General features: G+C 40.2%; 1 protein-coding gene and 1 long non-coding RNA gene across 4 annotated transcripts in view; one reads left to right on the top strand and one right to left on the bottom strand.

Moving 5' to 3' along the window:
* Nucleotides 1-25,643, top strand: part of LOC141380113 (uncharacterized) — a 47,010-nt gene extending 21,367 nt beyond the window's left edge. Inside the window, exons 2-5 of one of the 3 annotated variants that reach the window (XR_015521397.1) lie at nucleotides 13,959-16,456; nucleotides 17,806-18,122; nucleotides 18,398-18,482; nucleotides 25,448-25,643. This is a non-coding gene — a long non-coding RNA (uncharacterized LOC141380113). Of the gene's footprint in view, nucleotides 1-13,958; nucleotides 16,457-17,805; nucleotides 18,123-18,397; nucleotides 18,483-20,785; nucleotides 25,040-25,447 lie in introns of those variants that run through there. The other 2 variants (XR_015521396.1, XR_015521395.1) reach the window with 2 other exon arrangements.
* LOC100537594 (myosin heavy chain, fast skeletal muscle) lies at nucleotides 410-23,614 on the bottom strand. The gene is made up of 44 exons (XM_087303295.1): nucleotides 23,587-23,614; nucleotides 22,968-23,033; nucleotides 16,271-16,441; nucleotides 11,841-13,304; nucleotides 11,628-11,665; nucleotides 11,276-11,488; nucleotides 11,025-11,168; nucleotides 10,607-10,763; nucleotides 10,023-10,050; nucleotides 9,813-9,927; nucleotides 9,637-9,729; nucleotides 9,484-9,547; nucleotides 9,298-9,396; nucleotides 9,115-9,218; nucleotides 8,826-8,964; nucleotides 8,625-8,743; nucleotides 8,367-8,516; nucleotides 8,124-8,294; nucleotides 7,737-8,043; nucleotides 7,538-7,611; nucleotides 7,370-7,457; nucleotides 7,173-7,290; nucleotides 6,936-7,059; nucleotides 6,341-6,477; nucleotides 5,988-6,243; nucleotides 5,658-5,900; nucleotides 5,402-5,578; nucleotides 5,180-5,325; nucleotides 5,004-5,094; nucleotides 3,881-4,270; nucleotides 3,676-3,802; nucleotides 3,463-3,581; nucleotides 3,176-3,372; nucleotides 2,911-3,094; nucleotides 2,667-2,832; nucleotides 2,456-2,580; nucleotides 2,005-2,313; nucleotides 1,722-1,925; nucleotides 1,509-1,634; nucleotides 1,204-1,374; nucleotides 1,022-1,126; nucleotides 841-936; nucleotides 620-751; nucleotides 410-535 (listed from the first exon to the last, which is right to left on the bottom strand). Exons 6-44 carry the CDS (start codon nucleotides 11,474-11,476, stop codon nucleotides 518-520), a joined length of 5,814 nt encoding a protein of 1,937 aa, XP_087159421.1. The 5' UTR covers nucleotides 11,477-11,488; nucleotides 11,628-11,665; nucleotides 11,841-13,304; nucleotides 16,271-16,441; nucleotides 22,968-23,033; nucleotides 23,587-23,614; the 3' UTR covers nucleotides 410-517.
* Nucleotides 25,644-26,399: the final 756 nt, after the last annotated feature.

Below are 26,399 nucleotides of genomic sequence, written 5' to 3'. Positions count from 1 at the left end.
TACTACGACATTCACACTGGCATTGAATTGAATTTTATCAGTATGATCTCACAGCTAAATAGACACTTTACTAATCTAAACTTGTTGAGAAATGTACTCGGCTGTGCTCGTGGTAATCTCTGCAAAACTGCTTTCACACCATCTGTATTGCATTAAGCTTTATACAGGTAAAGGTGACTTGACTACACTTTTGTCCTATCAAGATAGGTTTACATTTTTTTGTGAGTTCAGTGTTTCTCATTTATGTACATATTTTAGCTGATGTATTGTTGTATTTGGGAGTGAACTGTAGAAAAGAGAATTCTAGTCATCAAGGTGAGGAGTACTGAATCCATGAATCGATGTCTCCTGTTAAAAAACAGGAGTATGTGATGAAGTGTGAAACTGGAAAAAGTGATAAAGAACAGAATCATAATTCACAATTTTAATGGACGTAGTAAAACTCAGCACGAACAAATCATATTTTATGCTTGCTGTGTCATATTAAATGTCTGCTTTTAGGAGAAGTGTCTCATCTTCATTCTTCATCTTTGCTCTTAAAAAAGCAAAATAACAAACATTACGATTCTGTTGCATGTGAAGTATACATTTTCTTTACTTTATCATCATTTATTGGTACCTTTCCTACATCGCGGCTCTTGGCTCTCAGCTTGTTGACCTGGGACTCGGCGATGTCAGCACGCTCCTGAGCCTCCTCCATCTCATGCTGCACCTTCCTGTACCTGGACAGGTGAGTGTTGGCCTGCTCCTCCTGTTGGGATTACACAAGATATCCATCCACTTTTATCTGTCATTTTATCAAAGCGTCACACTGCAGGAGGCATTGGATATTAGACTTACAGCTTCTTCAGCCTGGCGCTTGTAGGCCTTCACTTTCAGCTGCAGCTTGTCCACCAGATCCTGCAGGCGAGTCACGTTCTTCTTGTCTTCCTCGGTCTGTCGGTGTAAATATTGTTAGTAGCCTTAAACTATGTATATTACAAACTGCAGTGTAACATTTCAAATTCCTGTGCTGCTTTACCTGGTAGGTGAGCTCCTTCACCCTCCTTTCATATTTACGCACTCCTTTAACAGCATCTGCACCGCGTCTCTGTTCAGCTTCAACTTCACTCTCCAACTCACGAACCTTCAGTAAAGTTAGTAAGAAAATCAGCTCTAGCCTTTAAATCTAAGTGTTAATTGTATGTAGCCGCACAACCTTACCCTGGACTCCAGTTTCTGGAGCTGTTTCTTTCCACCCTTCATGGCCAGATTCTCTGCCTCATCCAGACGGTGCTGCAGGTCTTTGACAGTCACCTCCAGGTTCTTCTTCATCCTCTCCAGGTGAGCACTGGTGTCCTGCTCCTTCTTCAGCTCCTCAGCCATCATGGCAGCCTGAAATATCAGCCAATAAAGTTTGAATGATCAGAGTTTGTAGAAGAACCTTCCATGAAGCTTTCCTTTGTAACCACAGGCAGCTCAGTAAAAGAGTTTACGAGAGAATAGAGCAACAGAATGTAAACACTCACATCAGTGATGGCCTTCTTGGCCTTCTCCTCTGCGTTTCTGGCCTCCTGAACTGCATCATCCACCTCACCTTGAATTTGAACCAGATCAGCCTCAAGCTTCTTCTTGGTGTTAATAAGACTTGTATTCTGCAAGTTATAGATAGTTTTAGTGTCTGCCTGTTTTCAAGCAGCCTTGCATGTGTTTTTAAATGCATTCGTGATGAGTTTCTGTACTTGTGAGTGCAGCAGTCCCACACGCTCACTGGCATCCACCAGCTCCTGCTCTGCCACTTTGCGGCCTCTCTCTGTTTGCTCCAGTGCGGCTCTCAGCTCCTCAATCTCTGCTTGCATCAGGTTATTCCTCCGCTCCACCATGGCCACCTGCTCCTTCATGTCCTCTTGTCCTCTGATGGCTTCATCAAGGTGCAGTTGGGCATCCTGTGATAATGTTTTTTCGTTGTTAATTATCTTACATTCATTTAAAATGTCAAATGTTTCTTATTCTTTGCAAAGATACCTTGAGTTGGCCTTGGACGTTCCTGAGCTGTTTCTGGGCCTCAGCAGCCTGGCGATTGGCATGACTCAGCTGGATCTCCATCTCATTCAGATCTCCCTCCATCTTCTTTTTGACTCTCAGGGCATCATTTCTGCTCCTGATCTCAGAGTCCAGAGTGCTCTGCATGGAATCCATCACTCTTTGGCTGTTCCTCTTGATCTGTTCTATCTCTTCATCCTTCTCAGCAAGCTTCCTGTCAATCTCACTCTTCACCTGGTTCAGCTCCAGCTGCACACGCAGAATCTTGGACTCCTCATGCTCTAGGGTGCCCTACAGGAGAAACAGACACAATCTAATTTCATTTTCCTGATTTGTATTGAAGCACTATTAAGATGGATTATATGACAGTGTTAAACTCCTGTTATTGTTGTTCAAAACAGTTCTATAATTTTAAGTGATAAAGAAATAGTACCTCGGCTTCTTCAAGTGCAGTCTGGATCTCTACTTTCTCAGACTCCACAGTCTTCTTGGCTTTCTCTAACTCATGAATGCTCTTTCCAGTCTCTCCAAGCTGCTCAGTGAGGTCAGAAATCTCCTCTAAATGGGTTTAAAAAACTGTATTTATTAGTTCTTCTAAAACTGTTGCTTATTAAATTCTTTCTGTAAATAAAAGTGGCGTTTACGTTGCAGATTCTTGTTCTCCCTCTTCAGGGTCTCAAGCTGGTCCAGGGCTTCTTCATAAGAGTTCTTCATTTTGAAAATCTCAGTGCTGAGAGAGCGAGCTTCTTTCTGAGCCCCTTCTAGTTCAGCCTGGCCTTCCTCATACTTCTGCTTCCACTCTGCGAGGACCTGATAATGTGGGCATTGTTTATTAGCATGGTCTGCAGTTCAGGGTTTAGGAATCTAGATGTTCCACTTCTTTCTTACCTTGTCAAAGTTTCTCTGCTTCTTGTCAAGGTTAGCAGCCAATGCATTTGCTCTCTCCACATCAATCATGAGGTCCTCTACTTCACCCTGCAGTCTCTGTTTTGTCTTCTCCAGCGATGCACACTTGGAGTTCACTGCCTCAATGGATTCTTCAGCATCCTGCAGACGCTGAGCCAGCTTTTTCCTTTAAAACATAAAATACATTGAACCCTAATATGTCATAAATAAATTGGAAACAGTGAAGACTTTTCTTTGCGTTGTTTACTTGGATTCCTCAAGCTCCTCTGTACGCTGGATGGCGTCAGTCTCATATTTGGTTCTCCATTGTGCCACCTCACTGTTGGCCTTAGACATTCCACGCTGGAGTTCAGCTTTGGCCTCTTGCTCTTCCTCAAACTGCTCTCTGAGCAGATCACAGTCATGGCGGGCAGACTGAACTGCATGGGCCAAAGCGTTCTTGGCCTTAAAGGAAACAGTATTTTAAAGAGTCTACTTATCTTTCCAATTGTTTAAGTTATCAGAAAACAGAAATTGTATTTTGTATAGACTTACTTTGACTTCTTCCTCAACATGTCTCTTGAGCTCCTCAATTTGCTGTGTATAGGCCTGTTTTCCTCTAGTTAACTGTGAAACAAGTGCTTCTTTCTCTTCCAGTTGTCGGCTAAATTCACCTTTACACAAGATAATGGGTATTATCATGAATAGAGCTTTTTTTACCTGAACTTTTAATAAATTCTTTTAGTTTTTTTACCTGCCATGTCTTACCATTTTCAGTCTGAAGTCTTGCCCGTTGTGCATTCATGTCATTCAACTGGCGAATATTTTCATCACTTTTGGTCTTGATTTCACTCAGCTGATCTTCAAGAGTGCGGCACATCTTCTCTAAATTAGCCTAAAGACATTTAGAGTTATGTACAGGTGTCTGCAAATAGGGTTTTATATATTTGTTATGATTTAATTACGACATTACCTTTGCTTTAGCCACAGCCTCCATGTTGCTTGACAAGTCATCAATCTCCATCTTGTATTCACTCTTTTCCTTCTCCAGCTTCTGCTTGACCCGCTGGAGGTTGTCGATCTGTTCTCCGAGCTCAGCCACACTGTCTGCCTGCTTCTTTCGGAGAGCTGCAGCCGTAGCTTCATGCTGCAAGGTGGACTCTTCCAGATCACGACGCAGCTTCTGGAATTCTGCTTCACGCTTCTTGTTCATCTCAATCTGGGCAGCAGTGGCACCTCCAGCTTCCTCAAGCCTCTCACTGATCTCTTCAAGTTCCCTGGAGAGATCGGCTCTCTGCTTCTCCACTTTAGCACGAGCAGCTCGTTCAGCCTCGATTTCCTCCTCCAGCTCCTCAATACGGGCCTAAACAAAAAAAAGTGATAATTTTGTGCCATTTGTAATAAAGATTTATTCATTTTTTAATTTTTCTTTAGCTTAGTCCCTTGTTTTTTCAGAGGTTGCCACAGTGGAATGAACCACCATGTTTTACGCAGTGGATGCCCTTCCAGCTGCAACATAGTACTGCACACACCTACAGACTTCACACATGCACTTATACATTTTTAGTCATTTAGCAGACGCTTTTATCCAAAGCGACTTACAAATGAGGACAAGGAAGCAATTTACACAACTAGAAGAACAACAATGAATAAGTGATATAGGCAAGTTTCAGGTCTGTAAAGTCTAAGAAGGAAAGTATTAGTAGTATTAGTATTTTTTTTTTTGGGGGTACAGTTAGTGTGATATTTAGAGAGGCAATTGCAGATTAGGAAGTGAAGTGGAGACTAAATAGTTGAGTTTTTAGTCGTTTCTTGAAAGTAGCGAGTGACTCTGCTGTTCTGATGCAGTTAGGGAGTTCATTCCACCAACTGGGCAGATTGAGCGTGAGCGTTCGCGAAAGTGATTTCTTCCCTCTTTGGGATGGAACCACGAGGCGACGTTCATTCACAGAACGCATATACACTATGTCCAATTTTGTTTACCCAATTTAGATATAGTGCATGTCTTTGGACTGTGGGGGAAAACATGGAAACTCCACACAAAAAATATATATATATTTCATTTATAAAAAATATTTAGTGTCAAATAGTGTTACCTGAAGTTCTTTGATCTTCTTCTGAAGCTGTGCTCCCAAAGACTGTTCATCCTCAATCTTGCTGAGGAGCTGGCTTATCTCAAAGTCTTTCCTGTTGTTAAAATATTTTTAAATAAATTTTAATATATATATATATATTAAATAGTATAATTGTGTGCAGGCTGCAGTCCACTCACTTCTTGATCTTCTCCTCGGATTGCTGCTTGTCGTTCTCCAGGTCCATTATGGACTCTTGGGCCAGTTTCAGGTCACCCTCAAGCTTCCTCTTGGCTCTCTCAAGATCCATACGGAGCTTCTTCTCTTGCTCCAGGGAGCCCTCAAGCTGTTGTTACAGAAACCAGAACATTAAAATTTGGTGTTGTTTACAGAAGTAATTAAAGTTACGTTAAACATCTTACATCATCCACTTGCTGCTCAAGCTTGCTCTTAGATTTAGTCAGAGTGTTGACTTTGTCTTCCTCTGCCTGAAGGTCATCAAGGGTCTGCTGATGCGCCTCTTGGAGGGCTTTCTTCTCTTTGGTCAGCTTGGCAATGCTCTCATCCTGAGAGGCCATCTCCTCTGTCAGGTTTTTCACCTAAACGGAAACATTGCTCTTTGATTGTATTCTCAAGAAACTGAACAGCACAGTGTAAAGATGTGAAGATAATGTAAACCTTATTTTCTGTTGCATGTTTCTCCTTCTCCACTTTGGCTAAAGTGAGCTCCAGGTCATCAATGTCTTTCTTCAGCTCGGAGCATTCGTCCTCCAGCTTCCTCTTCTTGGCCGTCAGTTCAGCATTGATTTCCTCCTCATCTTCCAGCCTCTCGGTTGTCTCTTTGAGTTTAGCCTCGAGCTGGATCTTGCTTTTGATGAGACCTTCACATCTCTCCTCAGCATCTGAGAGGTTTTCACTTTCCTGATCATTCAGATGGATACAGTTATTGACTTATGTTCATAGTTGTTGCTTCCATATAAAATAAAATAAAATAAATTAAATACTCACAGATGCTACTTGTAGTTGAAGGTCATTTTTCTCCTGAAGAAGTGACACCATTTTCTCCTCCAGCTCCTTCTTTTTAGCCAATGCCTTCGTTAGATCTTCTTTCATTTTCTCAAAGTTCTCCTTCATGGCTGCCATTTCTTTCTCAGTCTCTGCACTCTTCAGAAGAGGCTTGATCTTGAAGTAGAGCTTCATCCATGGCCAATGTTTGACATTCATGAATGAGCGGATGTTGTATTGGATGGAATAAATTGCTTCTCTGTAAAAAATGTAATAAGTAAATAAGCCTTAACCAGTTGTTGGTAACAAATTGCTTTTTTCCCTCAAACAGTTTTACTGGTATAAGTCAATTGTACCTCCTCTCCATCATTTTGACAAACTCCTTTCTCATGACGAATCCACGGCACAAAGCTTGAGTCATGGTAACCAACGTTGCAAGTTTTTCGTCTCTCATCTCCTCAAGAGTACCCAGCAGACCAGCTTTGAAGAACACCTAAATGAACATTTGGCAGGCATTAGTGGTGTCATGTTGAAGTCAAGCAGTCCACTTCAAATGTGTGTGGCCTGAAGCACACAGTATGACGTTTTTAATATATTACTGTTTTTGGAGTCAAAAGTTTAATAGAAAAATGTGTCTTTTATAGAAAAATATTGCCGGTTGGATTCTTAAACATAGCAGCTATCCCGAAACGTAAATGTTTCTAGTTTGTGTGCACTAACTCTGAATAAATGCAGCCAACAATTTAAGTATAGGTTACCATATTTGCCATACACTTATTGTTTTACCCAAAATATTGTCGTATTTTAAGGTTAAGATGGATTATTTTTTATCTTTCTCTGTTTTTGATCTTGTCCCAGAGTTATAAAATATGTTTCAAGTTTAATGATGCATGACAGAATTCAACTATATTTTGTGTTAAACTGTTCTGCACGTTTTACAGAGTAGCTCACCTTGGTGTGTCCAAACTTGTATTGGGTGTGATCAACATCAATAGAGCCCAAGAGTTTCTCTGAAGCCTTTTTGTTGTCGATGAACTGTCCCTCAGGAATGACACTAGCATTCAATACTTTGTACCTGGAGAATATTCAGTGAGAGTCATGTTGTAAAACTTCAAAATCAGAATTATCAGATGTTGAAGTATATTTAGTGCATCATGTTTAAGTTAGAGGTAGTGAGAGTATCATTACCGCTGCTTGAAGTCACCGTAGAGGATTCTGCTGGGGAAACCCTTCCTGCAGATTCTGATACCCTCCAGCACACCGTTACACCTGAGCTGGTGGATAACCAGGAAGTTCTCCATCAGACCTGAATGAAAGATATTTTATTGGTTCCAGAAATATTTTCAGAACTGTGACGCATTGAAGCTATTAGAGATCATGTATACCTGGAGTCTTGGACTCATTAGGAATCAAGCAGCGCACAAAGTGAGGGTGAGTGCTCCTCAGGTTAGTCATCAGCTTACCCAAGTTCTCCTGTGGAAGTGTTTGCATTAGTCTAATCTTTAATGCACAATGAATTTCACATCCTTCATCAGAAGAGAGAATCTGGTTACCCTAAACAGTGCAGACACAGTCTGGAAGGAACCACCCTTCTTCTTGCCTCCTTTCTTTCCTCCACCACCCTCAGCTGTTTAATGACAAAAAAAATGTCAATGTTTTGTTATTTACATTATTCATTCAATATTTTTTTTATAATGACAGATGTTTCAGATACTCGTAAAATCAGAATTCAGTAAATGCAGATAGTTGTACCTTCAGCAGCGGCATGAGAGGCATACAGGAAGGCCAGCACTTTGAGCGAAGACTTTTGGTAGAGTTGCACAACAGAGTCGTTCAGTGGATCCTTGTTCTTATCCAGCCAGCCAACAATGTTGTAGTCCACAGTGCCGGCGTAGTGCACTAGAGAGAAGTGAGCCTCTGCCTTACCTTTGGCAGGCTTGGGCTTCTGGAAAGCTGAACATTTGCCCAGATGCTGGTCATGTAGTTTGTTTTTAAAGCTTGTGTCTGTGGCCTTGGGGAACATGCACTCCTCTTCAAGGATGGAGAAGATGCCCATTGGCTGTCGAAGAAATATTCACACTCATTATTAAGTACAGGCATGATGTGAATAGGCATTTAAGTTGCTGAATGTCTTCTTACCTTCTCAATGAGCTCAATGCAGGCAGCCAAGTCCATACCGAAGTCAATGAACTCCCATTCGATGCCTTCTTTCTTGTACTCCTCTTGCTCCAGAACAAACATGTGGTGGTTGAAGAACTGTTGCAGTTTCTCATTTGTGAAGTTGATGCAAAGCTGCTCCAAGCTGTTGAACTGGTAATAGAGCAGAGGCAAGTTCTTACTATGTTCTATGTTTTACTATGGATATAAAAGGCTGATGCTTACATCAAAGATCTCAAATCCAGCAATGTCCAGCACACCAATGAAGAACTGTCTGGGCTGCTTTGTGTCCAACATCTCATTGATACGGATGACCATCCACAAGAACATTTTCTCATAGACAGACTTGCAGAGAGCTGACACTGCGTTGTTCACCTGAGAAATTCAAGAGTCGGTTTAGTTGATATTAGGCTTTATTTTCTGCTGTTCAGGTCTTTTAGAAATTTCTAGATGCATTCATCTATCAAGCAGGTAAGTGATCACCTGCGGGACTGTCTGGCCTTTGGTCACCATCTCGTTTCCGACCTTCACTCTGGGGTAACACAGAGCTTTCAGCATGTCAGCAGAGTTGAGGCCCATGAGGTAGGCGATTTTATCAGCCACTGAGGAAGAACAGATTTACACATTATTGTCACTGATGAAGCCAATGTTGGCATGCTAATATGTGCTTCTGCCATGTCTTACCCTCAGTGCCATCAGGTTCAGCCTGCTCCTCTCTCTGCTTCTGTTTGAACTTCATGCTCCCATGATGCATCACAGCACCGGTCAGCTTGTAGATGGCGATTTTCTCATCAGCAGTGAAGCCCAGAATGTCAATGGCAGTCTGTTTTACACAAACCAATTAAACATATAACTCGAAAGCCAAAAAGAGATGGTATCTTATAACACATGTAATGCAGTATTGAGGGTTATTTTCTATCTATGTCTATATATTTCATGAAGACAACACTGATATTATTTTTTGTCCACATACATCTGTGGCAATGAACTCCTCCACATCATTGATGCTCTTGACAGTGATTTCACCCTGGCTGATCATTGGATAGTCATAAGGGTTGGTGGTGATGAGCAGGGCCTCTGTGAAGAATTGATATACAGTATATGTTAACAGGGTTTTTAAGAAGACCTGAAACAGACAGTCCTGTAGGTTTCTCACCCAGCAGCTCTGGCTTGTGTCCAGTCATGAGCTGGTAGAAGATGTGGTAACTCCTCTCAGCAGACAGCTGGAATGTTACTCTTGACTTTTCCAGCAGATCTTTGGAACAACAAAAACAACAAAAAAGCTGATTTATGTACATTTTGCATGCTTGTTAATCTTTGCTTTAAAATATTTTCAACTCACAGGTTTCAATGTCAGCTGAGGCCAGTTTTCCAGTGGACCCAAAATGAATCCTGATGAATTTTCCCTACAGATTTATTTACTTAAGCTTAACCATTTAGAAGGTTTAAAATGTGTCATTTTTTTTTTAAATGTAAAGTTATATATTTAACTTACAAAACGAGAGGAGTTGTCATTCCTCACAGTCTTGGCATTACCATAAGCCTCCAGCAGAGGGTTTGCAGCAATGATCTGGTCCTCCAGTGACCCCTGGATGGTATTTTAGTACAGTGGACAGGTATTAGGTGAAGTTTAAATTCTGTAATTCACCACATGAATAGGTGTTCACTGACCTGCATTTTTCCAGCAACAGGCTCTTGTTTCTTTGCTCCAGACATGGCACCAACAGTTGCAAAGTACTGAATGACACGTTTCGTGTTCACAGTCTTTCCTGCACCAGATTCTCCACTATAGAGATTTACACAAGATTATCATTTGTTTAGAAAATATATGGTTCACATTATCATATTAATTTTTTTTGTTGTTGGAAAATATTTACTCACGTGATCAGGACAGACTGGTTTTCACGATCTGAAAATTATTTTAAAATTAAAGGTAGAATTGTTGTTAATGGAATCTTAGCAATGTTTTCAAAACAGGTGACACCTAAATAACTCAATAGGCTGTACTGTTGAATGAGAGATTGTATTGGTGTTTCCCAGCACTGGAGGTTTATTAGGTTCAGTGCTAGGTTGTGGCTATCTACTGTACAAATTGCGGATTGAGTAAGTGATAACACTGATTATTAGTATAGTTAGGTGTTACATAAGGACTTAAAGACACTCCTAAGAGCACCCTTTTCCATTGAAAATGCTTAATTTAATTTGTGTTTACTCACGTAATCAGAACAGACTGATTTTCACGATCTAAAAATCAAGCATAGAGTGCACTCAGGGATTCTTTGCTTTTTTGTTCATGTATTGTTAGTAATGAATATGATATCTGCTTATGCAAACGGTTTAGATGAGAATAAGCAGTACTGTGAGGTAATGTTTATTAACTTACAAAATTTATTTATTTTCAATCTTCTGTTTAGCAGAAAAATTGCAGCTATGTGTGGTTTTCTACATAGTTGGTAAGCACTTACCAGTGAGCATGAACTGGTAGGCGTTGTCAGAGATGGAGAAGATGTGAGGTGGGGCTTCAATCCTCTTCTTGCCTCTGTATCCAGCCACAACAACTGCGTCGTACACTGGGAGCCATTTGTATGGATTGACAGTGACGCAGAACAAGCCAGAGTAGGTCTGAAACAGAGATTGACAGTCCAGTTTTACAGTGCTGCTACCCCGTCCACCACTTAGCAAATAAAAAAAGTTGACAACTTAAAATTAAGGCAACAAACTTCAGGAGGTTTTTAAGGTTTTCTCAACTAAATTGAGTCACATGCAGTAATTGGGTTGAAAGTTGAGTCAACTCAAAAATGTCCTGAAGTTTGTTGCCCTAAAATTTTAAGTTGAGTCATTTTTTTACAGTGCAGGAGTAAAATAAGATTCACAGAGACTCACATAGATCATCCATGCTGCGTAACGCTCTTTGAGGTTATACAGCACAGATGGCTCGTTGAGGTGGGTCATCATGGCCATGTCCTCAATTTTGTCAAACTTGGGAGGATTCATGGGGAAAACCTCATCTTCTTTTACCGTGACGGTCTGAAATGAACATTGAGACTTTCTGTTTTCACTGTTGGACAATATCTGAACTTACACAGAATCAAACACAGTAACTTAAAGGCTTATATTTTCTGTGTGATGCTTACTTTCCCACTGTGAGTTTTGACAGTAGCTTTGCCACCCTCTCTACTTGTAAGAGTACCCTTCAGGTACATCTCGTCTGCATCGATCACAAAGTACGCCGATTTGGCATCAAAGGGAGTGTTCTGGGCCTCTATTCTCTCTCTCTCTGGCTTCCGGAGGTAAATGGCCGCCGGGCCAAAACACTCCATTTCTCCATCCCCCATGGTTGTACTTTTCTTATAAAATGTTAAGAGGTTAAGAGGTTAATTGTCTATCTTTGCTTAGATCTGAAGAAATGTTTTCCAGTATCTTGCATTTCACAGTACTATTCAGAACGATGCAGGATATGACGACATGTACATCCAAGCTGCTCACCTTCTTGTTTTCAAGAGTTGAAGGGTTTCTGCTGGGTTCTGTGAAATGCATATGAGGATAGTATTTAATACTACTACTACTAATAATAATAATAAAGTAATGTTTAGCATGTTTTGTTTGTTCTGATATATTTTCCAATATTAAACAATTTTCTGAAGTATACAAACAGCAATCAAATGCAGTTATTAATAATGTCATGTTTTGTTCTCTTACCTCCCCAGTGGCTGACAGTCCTTCAGATGTAAGATGTTTCCTTTTATACTCTCAAGACATTGTCTCGGCAGTCGAGGCGCACTGTTTTTGGTTGTAATGGGTTGGGTTTTAATGTCTATATATATGATTGTGTTGAACTGTTCTGTTATTTTTATCCTAGGATACAGTTACACACCCTATGGACTGATTGATAAGATGTCAGTGAAGTGGCTCTGAATTTAGGATTAATTTAATTCTCTGTATTTGTATATTGATCACTTGATACACATAGTGGTCTAAAAGGATCAATTCTTTCTATTGTGATAGTTGTATGTGCACGTGACTTCACATTGTCTGCAGCAGATACTCTACTGAGTTTTCACAAAAGATGAAAGTATTTTTGTGTGCTCAATATCGGATTTTTACTTGAACAGAAGAAGACATGCAAAGGACATCATGTTTTCACTGGTTAAACCATAGAGAGTAAGCCAGAAAAGAAGAGGTTAAAAACAGGCAAATGTCCTGTAGTGGTGAATGGGCAAACAACCTTGTTGATTTTGTCTGGCCCAAAGGCACTAGATGAAGCATTTAAGATGAAGATAGTTCTGCTACCCCAATTAATACTTCTAGTCAAGTCTTTATTATCAGATTTGTATTGGCAGGACTGAACACCCCAGACATTTGGCTCTATGGAAATGGCATTTAGATGCTCATGACTTCAGTGTGCCTTTGCGGCCTCAGATAATCTCCCTGGCACTTCACCAATGTGGGCACGGCCGTGGAGGAGCTGTCAGGTGGCTCTGGTATACAATTTCAGTGCATCTCTAAGTCAAGCATGTTTATAAATAGGCTCAAGTCATATTAATGAAGAGGGTTTGTGGTGTGGGGAGGAATGCAATCTAAATATACAGCCTTGACCATTAATGTTCTCATCACTGGTTTTTAGCTGAAATAGCTGATAATGTAAGAGGCCGAGTGGGTTTCAGATGATTTTTGTTTACAGTGAAGCCCTCAGGAACATCGAGACATTAGTGCAAGCTCAGTGGATGAAAAGCTACACACAGAGTTGTAAATGAGCAGGCGTTCCCTATATGGCTGTGTATGGATGAGCAGCTTGTGTGTTGGCCACGGCTCAGCTGTGGGGGAGCGTCTGCGAGCTTCTGGTGTACGGTTGCAGCACTTCTGCTGCTCAAGCATTTTTATTAATACGCCTCATCAAAGAAGGCATTGCTGTTCTTCTTTCATCACAAGAGTCTGTTGACAGAACCAGCAGCTTTAACTGGTAAACGCACAGGTCTGATGAGATTTTCTCTCTCTTCATAGCACATGTTCATCTCAGTTTTTCAATCATTTTATTGTCCGTAAATGCTTCCATCTACTGTGTGTGTGTCCAGCAGCAACCCATAGACATAATACTGTCCTTAACACTATGTCATTGAGTAATGTATAAAATAATAAATAAAGTCAAATGTTTTTATTGTACTCCTGGGGGACAGAAACAAACACAAAAAATCATCAGCAGTTTCACCTCACATAGAGAAGGTCACAGGTCTGAGAGGAAAGCCTTCACAAGCTGCAACACTCAGAGGCCAAATAAAATCCTGACACATGATTAAAACAACAACAACAACAACAACAAAACTTAATAATGTAATATTTTTACTATTATAGAAGATACTCAACAATGACATGCTTTCCCCATTCATACATGTAATGTGATGTAAGTAGTGTAATGTAAGTGTTTTAGTCATGGAATTTGCTATTTGGTTGTGGGAACACTGGTGGCTGTAAATCAATATTGATTGATTGATTGATTGATTGATCTCTTCTTTCATCACACAGTGGAGATATTTCTGTTGCAGCAGGCAGGGTATAAAAATAAAGTATAAATGAACATGCATACACAAACACCCACACACAAACACTAAGAGAATATTCAACATGTTAATTCATTGAGTTGGCAAATACTCTCTTCATTTAACTAGAGCCCGTCTCTGACACCTGAAAGGTGTGCGCAGTCTGAAAGGCCACAGCAGCTCTGTGACAGAAGAATGTGACGGGCTTTGTCCTTCAGCTATGGGTTAAACGATCATGGCCTTGATAATGGCAGTAACGTTTCATCTGTTTGTATTCCTACAGGTCACCGGGTCTGTTTTCGGCAGGACAGAATCTTCCTGAAGATCCCAGCAGACCTTATAAGCTCTGGAAAATGTCTCACTCGCAGCATCATCCTTGACAGCTGTCTGCAGGCTCGAGGCTAGGAGACTTATAAAAATAGATGAAGGTTGTGGTCGTTTGTGTTTGATGGCGATGGCTGAGAGATTGTTTTCTCAGCTCACGTCCAGGGAAATTCCTGAGAGGTCCGTCTGCACAGAAATACAGTGCGGACCACAGGAGCGCCTCCTGTCCACCAGAGGTCTTTACTGCATCATGGAGATAATACGGGGCGGGGGTATTTTTGGTACTTTTCACACTGCCTCTTCATTCGTGTTAAACTGCCTGATATACTGAATATGGGCTGCAGTCTGAAATATTGATATGGCCTATAGTTTCTGCTCTGCATGTATGTTGAGCTGCTTTGACACAATCTACACTGATAAAGAGCTGTAGAAGTATAGACGTGTGTCGATGCCTAAATGGGGCCTGAACTGATACATACAGAGCCAGTAAACTGACATCATATTATTCCTTAGGAAAGGACAGTATACACACGGTGTAACTGCAGGCTAATGATGCTTCTACACTACCCTGACTGTCATGTAATGATGTGGGCCTTTAGTGCCGCTGCTGTGGAACAGTATTGGTTGTGAAAGGTGCTGTACAAAGAATCTTCAATAGACATTGAACGGTTATTTGGTTGAAAACAGAAATCTGAATAATAATATTTAGGGATACTCCGATTGATCAGCCTATAATCACAGTTAATGACTCTTCATAAGGCTGATCTCATGAACTGATCACAGGTGTTTGTTTAGGAGTTTACAAGCAGAGGAAGTCACTTGTGCTCCTGTATATTGGGCATAGCCTACAGCAGCCACAACACAGGAGAAGGTGAAGGTGTGTGGAGGCGAGAACGATCGATGCGCTCGCGTCATGGCAGCTAAAAAATATACAGATGCGGCACGACCTCTGTTTATATAGACTATTGGTGTGACTCACGTAGGGTTGTCACGATACTGAAATTTGGAAAAGTCGGTACAGAAATTTTAAAAGCATCCATTCGAGCGCTGTTGAGCGTATTCTTAGACAGCACTGATTGGCCATTGTGTTCAGGTGCTCAACAGAAATGACTGCGATTGGCCATTAAGGTCATCAGTTTACCGAACTCACCACTGTTTACTGCATGTAACCACAGATACAGGGACACTGGAGCCTTTCCGGTATACTGGTATAAATTCCAGAATCGTGGCAACAGTAGACTCGCGTGAGTGATGGTCTCTTTCTTGCAAGTGCAGCCATTGTATTTCCAGGGTTTTGATCTGCTGTGGTGCGAGCGGAGCGATTGATTGTAATATTTCCTATCAAATATTATGTGTTATATTATTTTCTGTAAAGATGCTTCTGGCCATGATAGGTTTCTCAAGGTCAATTGGTGAAGTCTGTTCCTCCACTGTCCTGCTTGGTTTGGGTCTTGTGTTTCTGTTCATGGATGGATTTGCTCTTCAGTGTTTGGATGCTTGGCAGTGAAGATTAAACCACACTGAACTGATCTTCAGCTCTGAACACTGGACTGACACAGCTTCAGTTCACTAGAACTTCAGTGTTCAGCTGCTGCCACACACTTGTAAATGTTAAATACAAAAAGAGATGTATTTAAGGGGTAATATGCAACATCTTTCATTTATTCTCTTGGGTAAGGGGAGATCTCCATGCATCATACTTAGCGGGAGAAAGTGCTTAATGCATTATAAAGCTTGAAGCTTCATAGTCAGTCCTCTGTATCACTCTGTAATCACCATGACAACGAGTCGACTGCAAAAATCCTGATCAGAGCATCCCTAATAAATATAAATAAAATATCTCCAAGATGAGGACCGTAGGCTTTATGAGCACTGGACTCTGGAATATTCTCCATCAGAAGAGCATATTGTAGTGCTTTTCAGTCAGAAGGAAGACAGCAGAGGTCAGCGTGTGTTTTCTCCTCTGCCGTGATTTATATGTAAAGGAAAAGGCTTCTGTTAGAGGAGAATCTGCAGCCACTATTCTGAAATAATTTACAAATAATTTGAATGTAATGTGTAAAATGGAAAAGTACATTTAATGCCTGCACTCCTAAATAAATCTGGGTTGTTTCAGCCCAAAGGTAGTCAGATATGGAGCAGCCAGTTTCAGCGTAGGGCCTATTACAAACACTCCTCTTTTTAAAAGGAAGTTAACAATAGGAGTGTACACCAACGCTCCAACCAAACGTAAACAAGTGAATAAGCCATTACAAATAGAATGACACCTACCTCCCTACGGCCCTCAAACACACAGAGAAGGGAAGTGGTTTCACGTGGCTTTACAAAAGATTGAAACATCAACGAGTTACCAGCAACATCACACTGGCACAAAGCAGGAGAGATGCAAAGCTCTGGAAGCAAGACAGCAGGTGCACTCAATCAACCTCCTCTCCTCCACACCTGGTATAGCGACAGGTGAGAGAAAGACAGACACACACACACACACACACACACACACACACACACACACGCACACACACACACACACACACACACACACACACACACACACACACACAAACATTTAGATGATTATAAATGAATTATTGTGAATATACTGATTATTATTGTTTTTATTACTAATTTATTTTAAAATGTTGATTGTTAAATGTACAGCTTATTCTGATCGATTATTATATATAGATTAATGCGAATACTATTTACCGTGTTTACTATTTTATTTTTTACTATTTATGCATGTTCTTTTATTCTTAATGTAAACTTTATAAATGCTTTGGCAATATATTTGTAACATTTGTCATGTCAATAAAGCAACTATTGACCTGGAGAGAGAGAGAGAGAGAGAGAGAGAGAGAGAGAGAGAGAGAGAACAGCATAGATTGAAAAAAATCCTCCTGCAATGTAACAATAATCTATTTGTAGACCATCTTATTGTCTGCACTCATATTTAACCTCTGGGGTCTGAGGGTGTTCTGGAGGCCTGGAGGAGTTCTGATGTGCTCTGACATTTCTGCGTTTTCAGATGCTTATAAACATACACGGCTAAAGTATACCACTGTGAACAGCACAAACCGGGCCACAATAATACATCAGCAACATTGATGCACAAGATAGTGTTATTGAGAATAAAAAGTACAGAATATTTGATCAAGACTTTTGAGAACTGGATCTTGTAGTCCAGAGCTTCCGCTTCAGAATGACATTTCTTGTTTACTTGCTTAAAGAAAACAATATATTGATTTAAATGTTCTAAGACACTGAAAAGCTGTATAAAAGACTCCTATGTGAGGAGGTGTGAACTATCATTACTAATGCAGTGATTCATAACTGAGAAGACCTGAGCTGTATAATGGAGCATGTGAATGCGGGGGACAACATAAGTTTAAAACTGTTCTGTTTTGAGTTTACTGAGAGTACAGCGATCACACAAAATAACTTAGGATTAACTTACGAGTGCAGTTAAAGTGCTTATTGTTAAACAGAAATAAATATATTACTATGATAAAGACTTGGATAAAATAGAAATAACATACATTTTTGTTACTTCAATTAGCTTATTATTATCGGTTTAAAGTTTCTTTCTTGGATAAAATTATATACTTTAGATGGTATAAACGTGTTTGCAATACTGTCGGAATAGAAACTGTATCTTGTGCATGAATCCAGCATTTAATAATCATTTCTGGATGACAACGCTAAAATAAATAAACAACCGGCCTGATTTTCAGGTTAAGACAGTATCTGATCACTGGTCTCGTGAGGCCAAATGGGTCATTTACTAACTTCATTCATTTTCTTTTCAGCTTAGGTCCTTTATTAATCCGGGGTCGCCACAGCGGAAGGAACCACCAACTCATCCAGCACATGTTTTACGCAGCAGATGCCCTTTCAACTCCAACCTATCTCTGGGGAACATCCATACACTTTCATTCTCACTCAGACACCACGGACAATTTAGCCTACTCAATTCACCTGTACCACGTGTCTTTGGACTGTGGGGGAAACCAGAGCACCTGGAGGAATCCCACTACAACACGGGGAGAACATGCAAACTCCACACAGAAATACCAGCTGACCCTGCAGAGACTCGAACCAGCGACTTTCTTGCTGTGAGGCGACAGCACTACCTGCTGCTCCACTGCGTCACCCATAAACTAACTTATTCCTGGGAAAGCAAACAAAGCAAACCCCCTCCTTCAGTTCAAGTCTACCTCAGAATGTTTTCAAGAAACGCTCCATGATGGGCGTGGAGCTCTGGAGCAGATGGAGGAGTGGGTCAGGCCGGCAGAGCAGGAGAGAAAGAGGAGAGAGAGAACAGCTATCAGTGGGCTTACAAAATCAGAGGAGGACTTCTCTCTTCAATCCCAGGCTGAATGCAGACACAGTGCAGAGCAGCAGGTCTCTTTCCCTGTCTATTCTAACCCTTAGCCCTGAGGGTTAGCTGGAGATTTTAAAGACGTGATGAACAGCACGGATGAAGGTGATGTGTCTGAATGGAAATGAACTTAACTGATGAAAGAAAGTTCTTTAATTCTCGTACAGCTTTCCTGACAAAAATGCTTGCTGCACACAAACAGCCGTGCTGTATCGTCCCTGACAGCATCACAGGGAAAAACATTCAACAAAATCAGAAAGCACATGCTCTTATGAATAATTAATTAGTAGGGTCTTTCCATACGATAAGAAAACTCAGTCTATGAATAATAATGAGAAACTGACGCATCATCATTCCCCTAGCAGATAAGCAATACGTCACCGATTTTAATCTTGCCCCAATAACGATTTTAAACCAAGAGTTAGACGACAAAAGCTCAGAATTATCCAGTTTTCCCTACAATTAAAGCTTTCGGGTGCTAACTCTGTCTTAACTGATGCTCAACACACACACACACACACACACACACACACACACACACACACACACACACACACACACACCTGTTACAATCTCAAAAACTGTACTGAAGGATTTCTTAAACTTTGAAACCCAAAATAAGTCAAAAGATCCGGCGCCGCTGTTTGTGTGTGGCCGTTCATGAGTTTAGGCAGATGTCGTCAGGATTTGTGTTTGAACGGTGGAGGCGGAGCGGTTTAGCGGGTAATGATGGTAATTACCTCTGCCGGCTGAATTCTAAGCAAAGCAACATTTGTTTTCTAGAGGATTTGTCTCATTTGGAGGTTCACATTTCAGGCTTTATGCAGCATGAGCAACCCAACTCATCTCATGTACATGAGGAAAATATTTGGGGAGATTCCGCAGTTTTTTTCTGATGTGTCTGCCAGCCATGTCGACAGAAGAGTCAGAAAGAGAAAGCACTTCCTGTCTCACACAAACAAGATGCTTTGTTGTAATTATGAATATATAAAAATGAAAACAGACCATTTACAGTTTTCAATCTGTGTTTGTCTAATCAATATGATGGAAAATAACAGAATATATTCTGATTTAATGTGCTGAAATACATGTATGCATCTATCGTCTGTCTGCCAGAGAACATCAATATATCAGCATCCCAACATGCTGAAAAGGAGGATTAAAAATGCTGTACAGCAGATGGACTGACATCAGATACTGCTGGCTACTGATGGACTGCACCGTGGAGCTTTAAACAATTGAGAACGTCACAGAATCTGAAGCCTGACATGCAAAAAGAACTCTTAAAGCCTCTAGAACTAAAGACATATCTGGCCGAGATGCTCTCCTGTCGAAAGAATTCAGTTCCACATTCATCTCCAATAACCTCTCTGTTCCTGAGGGAATCTCTACAGCTGTGTGGAAGTCATCAGCTGTCGTTCCAATCTATACAAACGGAGATCCTCTGTCACGGTCCAATCACAGTCCAATCAGTGTCATTCCTACAGTTGCAGAGAAACTCACGGCCAAACAATTAATTACAGATCTGAATGCTGCTTCCTTTTCTCTTCATCCAATGCCATTCAGTTTCAGAGCTCAACACTCCACAGAGACCACTAACTGTTTTTTCATACACTATTACTGGATAATGGTGTTGCGTTTCGAGCTGTAAAACATAAAATATCATCGAACAAACTAATTAAACGTAACATTTATTGAGACTCATTGGATTAAATCATATCTATCAAATAATCACAGTCCGTCAGAATCAGTGATCATCACCCTCTGTGTCTACGGTGTACCTCAAGGTTTCATTTTGATGCCGTTGTTATTTCCTCTCTGCATAAATCACCTACAGTCTGTTCAAGTATCCTTGTTCAGATGAATGCAGATGATTTAAACACATGGTAAAAACACAAGATGCAGATGAACTTACACAACACAAGGCTCATGTGACAGTATGGTAAACCCTGTCCTGTTTAAATCTCCACGTAAGCAAAACCGTTGCAAACATTGCCAAACAATCAGGCAGATGTTAATGCAGCAGCAGACAAAATCAGTACCAGCTGAACCAGAATGTAAATATCCTGGGCTCCTAATTGACTCAGAAGTACCATCAAAAAACTCTCAAAATGTATATGCCTAGTATCCGGTCCAAATTTAAATTCTAGATAAAAAGATCCATTAAGAGACCATCACTGTACCACTTTCCCAAAACATTAACTGTTCAGCTGCAAAATCAAACATTTGTCTGACATATAAAATCATTCTGTCATGGCATTGTGGTTCATTGGTTAGCACTGTGGCCTCACAGCAAGAAGATCTCTGGTTTGAGTCTCTGCTAGGTCACCTGGTATTTCTGTGTGGAGTTTGCATGTTCTCCCGGTTTTGGTGTGGGTTTCCTCCGGGTGCTCCGGTTTCCCCCACAGTCCAAACACATGCGCTATAGGGGAACTGATCAACTACACTGGCACTAGTGTATGAGTGTGTGAGAATGAGTGTGTTTGGGTGTTTCCCAGTGATGGGTTGCAGCTGGAAGGACATCTGCTGTGTAAAACATATGCTGGATTAGTTGGCGGTTCATTCTGCTGTGGCTACCCTTGATGAATAAGGGACTAAGCCAAAGGAAAAGGAATGAATGATAAAATGGTTGATGGTCTGTTATCTCCACCTCTCTGACAGTTCACAAACATGAGGAACAGCACACACAGAGCAACACGACTGAGCTTCACTCTGGAAAAGTGCATTGGGTCTGGCTGAATATTACAGGTACAGCTGCGCCGCAATGTCTGAGAACCTGTTCAAACAACATCTAAAGGACTGGCTTATAGCACATCAGACACTGTCGTCACTCTTAATAGCATCTAGCTAGCCCTAATCATGTTAGCACTTGTGCCTGCCATCCTAAGTGTGTGTTGTCTAAATAGGTTTTAACTGCTCTTGACTCCTTGACATATTGTGGGTGTATTAGTTCACTTGACATTGTTATTAGGGTTGAACTATGCCAGTTTAGTGCTTCTTAGATATGCTTGCTTCATTGTGGACTTTTTGCACTGCTGGTGCTAATCAATGTGCACGGTCTCTGCCTAATCAAGAAATAAATGACGTTATTAATTATTGTACATTTTGCTTCTGCACATCAGTTTTATGAAAACAATCGACACAATAGGAAGTGCTTTCTCTAATATAAAACAGTGTTAGTAACATGTCAAGTGTTTACATACAAAACCCCTCAAATAAGAACAAAACAACTGGAACCTTCTATCCTGAATTAAAAAGTTCATTTGTTTAGTGATGTGTAAATTCTTTGCAGGGGGCTGCATGAGTGGATCTGTCGCCCTCTACTGGATAAACATATATGTACGCTCAAATCACTTCCTACAACTCAAAGCCTTATTACTTTTCCTCCGACCAGCAGATGGCAGAATTCTGCCTTTAACACCCAGAACAGCATCCAGAATCAGCTCATGATTATTCAGTTTAGAATAGATTATTAGTGACTAGTGACAGATTTTAATTTGGGATATTACATATGGCTAAATGCATGAATTAAAAATAAAGATCATAAATAAAACCTCTGATGTTCACCATTCAAAAGGCACTGCAATATTTGTTCATGTGTTTAAAGTTTCTTATACTCAAAAAGGCTGAATTGGTTTAATAATAATAATAAACAGTAAACAATCCTCATAATTCGCTGATTGAGATTTTTGATTGAACTATCTGCAGCTCCTCTCGTGATGTTTCTGGGATCTGGTATGGTGTGAATTCATTCAGTCATGTGTGCTTTAAGGTGTGATGGCTGTCTATAACTGTTCCCACACTCATGTGAATATCTAGACTAGCCTTTCTTGTCAACCTCTCTCCACAAACAACGCAAACGGATCCCTCCATCAGCCCTGAAATACATGAAAGACTGTTTTGGTGGAGTTTTATTCATTTAGCAAACAATTTCTAAAGAGTAAGACACAATTTTTCAGATAGGTATCCTGTTTCTCTCTAATATTGTTCACACATTTGTCTAAATTTGCGGTCACACTGCACTCCTGTTTGCTCTGTAGACTCCCTTTCATTTGGAGTTTTGTTAGTCACTGCATCAATAAGGTTCAAGCTTGGTAAACTCAGACCTGCTAAAAATCACAATAGATGATTGCGCGAGACCAACAGCAGATCAAAGATAACCGTTCTGTACAGAAATGTAAAATATAACGGAGCAATCGCTCTCTTCATGGATGTATAACCATCTTGTTTTATATCCTGCCCCTTTACATCCTGCCACCGGTAAATATTGATTCTGTCACGCTAAATATACAATTGTTTACGTTTATACTTTAAAATGCTAATAATATTGAGACTGCATCATGCCCCCTCAGTCAAACCTCATCAATGGTCACAAAATAAACATTATAGAGGAGGGCTGAAAAAAGACCTTTCTGGATCTGACGTCACAGGGACAGGCTACTGTTCACATATAACCGTTTATGTTAGTAAATCCATATAAAGCACAGCTCTTCTTACAGTTTACAGCAGTCTTTGTTTCTGTACAATGTCAAAACTGTTTTAAAACAAATGTTTATGAATCTATAACTAGCTTTAATACAAGAGTCTTACCTTGAGTCTTCATATTCTTCTTTCAAATGCAGGGGGTTTCCCGGCCAAACAAGAAGGGAAGAAGTTCTTATGTAAATTAAACAAGGTTATGTTATGTTGAGTACAAAAATATGTATTAAACTTTCATCTAAAATAATCCTAAAAAATCCTTAAAGAAAAAACCCAACCCTAATACTGACAGCAATAAAACTTTAACTAAAACTAATAAACACAAGTAAATCTGCCTCTGAAACCGATTAAAATTGACTTAATCTGAAAACAAAAAGTCAAAACCAAATAAAAACTAAAACTAATCAAAATCCTAAAATAATCTTAAAACCTATAAACTATTATAACCTGGCTAGTGCAACAGCATTATGTCTGTGGGATGTTTTTGTAAACCAACAATGCTGTGTGTGTGTGTGTGTGTGTGTACAAGCTGTCGTTCTTTACATGACTTTAACAGTCCTTATTGAAGACAGTCATAATATGGTCAACCAATAGGCAGAGCAGGCAGGTAAACGCACAGTTCTAACATGTTTAAACTGGAGCAGAGTGAATTTCAGAACTAAAATGATGTGTTATCGCAGTAAACACTAGTTTCATGACACTTTTTAGACGCAGCTTCAGTGTAACTCACCTCTCTACATTGAAGTTTGCCGCGAACTGAAGGAGGAACGCAACCGGAAGTGAAAGCCGCTCTTAAAGGAGCCGCGTACTATTTTTAACCACACGAGACAATGAAAATATACATGCAAGTAAAAAAAAACGTGACATCAAAATATGTTAATTTAGCAAGAAACAAAAATCAAGAACATAATTAAAATAAATTAGAAAAGGTGAACTCAATTTGACACATTTTATGAGAGTTTGATGAATTGAAAATACAAACATTTGTTTTATTTGGTTAATACATTGTGGTGTTTGAATGTATTCTGATGTGCTCTGAAATGGTTTTTTAGTAGATTATGAAGGAAACACTGTATTTATTTCTGAATTAGCCCCTGTAGGACTGAGGCTATACAGAGCTGATTCCTTCATTAAAGTTGCAGCAGTCTGTAGTCAAGGTTAACACCGGTGTTTATTCTGCCAAAAGATGAGTTTCTTATACTCACACTTTCTAGACCAAATATCTAAACATTCTTTAATCGAGGAACATTTTCTAGACAAATAAAAAATATTGATTTGTTTTCAGAAATAAAGTGAGTTTTAAAAAATTCTGCAATGGGGTGAGAAAAATAATCTTAAAGCCAAAAACAAGATTAATCCTGTGCTAGTCGTCTGTGATTGCCAATTAAAAGACATTTTAAGAGAGTAATCGCGGACAACAGGAATTTCCTTTAAAACTATTAGATAAATAAGCATTGTGAAATGTACACACACAAGTTATTTGTGTTTTTACTCTAGTAAAACTGCAGCAACCATGAGTGTTTGTGTTTTGAAATCCTTGTAAACACTATGGTTTTACACAAATGCTGTAAAGGTTATTCTTTATATTTAAAATCTCTCTACTGCAACAGTCAGAGTTCAGCCATGGTTATACTGAAACTGCTTGTTTTCTGCTTCACAAGAGTATAAACAATTGTGAATTGAAGTAAATGCTTCTTATTCAAGGCATGTTTGGTAAAGTGTGTTCATCTATTTGTAAGTTTGTGGAAAATGTACTAAATCTGCAAGTGTTATTGAGCGTGGTGTGTTGTTTCATCATAAACCAGCAGCAGCCGGTGCTCCATATGTCTTAAAGCACATGCAATAAATGCATCTGGCTGTGTCTTAAATCAAAATGCAGGTCTCTACAGTGACTTCTGGTGGTCAGTTTTATGTATTGCTCTAGAACAGCTTTAGCAAGGAAATAATTAAGCAAATTGAAGTATTAAGCAGCACGCTGTAAAGGTATAGAGGGATTTAGTGGAGTGGTGAGATTTCCTCATGCAGAGATAATGGGTTTAAATCCAGGGTGATGCAGCTATTCTACTCTGTTTTTGTAAAGTGCTTTGTTTTAACATTGGTCTGACATCCCAATGAACATTTGTGAATATTTAGTTTTGTTTTTGTCATAACAATTTAACCTTAATAAAATACATCAAATCACATTTTCAGTGTATTTGTACAAGTGGGGTTTTGAACTCATGTCAATCGCAGCACATTTCTCTGTGCACACGCACAGTCCACTGGGCTACATGACAGAGAGGGGCTTCCTGGCCCTGTCGGTGAGACACAGATTCGCCAGGACTCCAAACACCTCTGAAATGACTGATGCTTTGAATCGCTTTAGTCATATCATATGGGTGTTTTGGATCATGCTTCAGTGCAGTGTTTTGAAAAGTGCTTTGGGATCTCAACACCATGTCAAAACATCAGTTTCACAACAGCCATCCCTACCGATAGAGGAGATCTGGGGGATGGTTAAGAAAATGAAAGAGATTCAAAGAAATGAGCAATACCCAACCATCACCTTTGTGTGTGTGTGTGTGTGTGTGTGTGTCTGTGTGTGCACGCAGGTGAGCTGGAGCCCAGCAGTGGCTCAGGGGGTGGAGCTAGCAAGCGGTTCAGTGATGATTGGCCAGGATACACTTCATTCTCTCCACCCAGAAATATTCCTGTGGATAAGCCACTCCGCCCACATGGGAGACCCCGCCCCAACGACTGGCTCTGCCCTCAAGACACCCCCACTAATAAAAAAAATCTCAGACCTTCCCCTGTTCTGCCTCTGATGTTCTGCTTTACTCTCTGTCTGTGTCTGTAACACACACATGCATGCAGGCACGACACACACAGACACAAAGACACACACACACTCACTCACGCCTGCACGCACACACGCAGCAGCAGCAGGATGGCCCGGTCGCTGCGTTCTCCTCATGTGTTCTTCTGTAGTGTTCTTCTGTTCTTCACGCCGTGCTGTATTCTGTGTTCTGACTCTGCTGATGTTCACGAGGAGCTGCTGATCTTCTCTATATGATGTCAGTGTTATATTGAATGTAGTTCATTTATTTATGATTATTTATGATTAATGTAGCCTTGTGTACAGCAACTCAGCATGTTCAAGCACAATGACTGGCAGGAGTAAAATCACTCCTGATATAATGAATGTAGAGCTGATGATCTGCTGTGTGTGTGTTTGTGTGCTTGTGTGTGTGTACGTGCAGTGGTCAGAATGTTGACAAGATGACTCAGACTCAACTTTATTTTCCAGTTTAGGAAAACAACAATCTGGCATGGGTCTTGGGCTTTTGCAGGTGATTAAACAGGTAATTTAACAGTGGAACATTAGCATCTTCAACTCCCCTGCTCTGTCTAAATGCAAACTGCAAACGATCAAATTTATCCTTTGAATACAATAAGATCTTACCTTTAATAATTCTCTCGAAACACTTCATAACTAATGAAGTAAGGGCAACAGGTCTAAAATCATGTAACTCCTGCAAAAACTTAGTTTTGGTTTTAGAAGCA

Source organism: Danio rerio, chromosome 22, assembly GCF_052040795.2.
Source record: "Danio rerio strain M-AB ecotype USA chromosome 22, GRCz13ab, whole genome shotgun sequence".
Taxonomy (NCBI): domain Eukaryota; kingdom Metazoa; phylum Chordata; class Actinopteri; order Cypriniformes; family Danionidae; genus Danio; species Danio rerio.
Note: the sequence above shows the minus strand (reverse complement) of the source record. Positions and strands in the feature narration are given on the sequence as shown.

Coding starts and splice junctions, on each gene's coding strand:
- LOC100537594 (XM_087303295.1), bottom strand. CDS start 11,476: ATGGGGGATGGAGAAATGGAGTGTTTTGGCCCGGCGGCCATTTACCTC. Junction 8,295..8,366: donor CTGGATTTGAGATCTTTGAT/GTAAGCATCAGC, acceptor CTCTATTACCAG/TTCAACAGCTTGGAGCAGCT. Junction 1,926..2,004: donor ACGTCCAAGGCCAACTCAAG/GTATCTTTGCAA, acceptor ACATTATCACAG/GATGCCCAACTGCACCTTGA.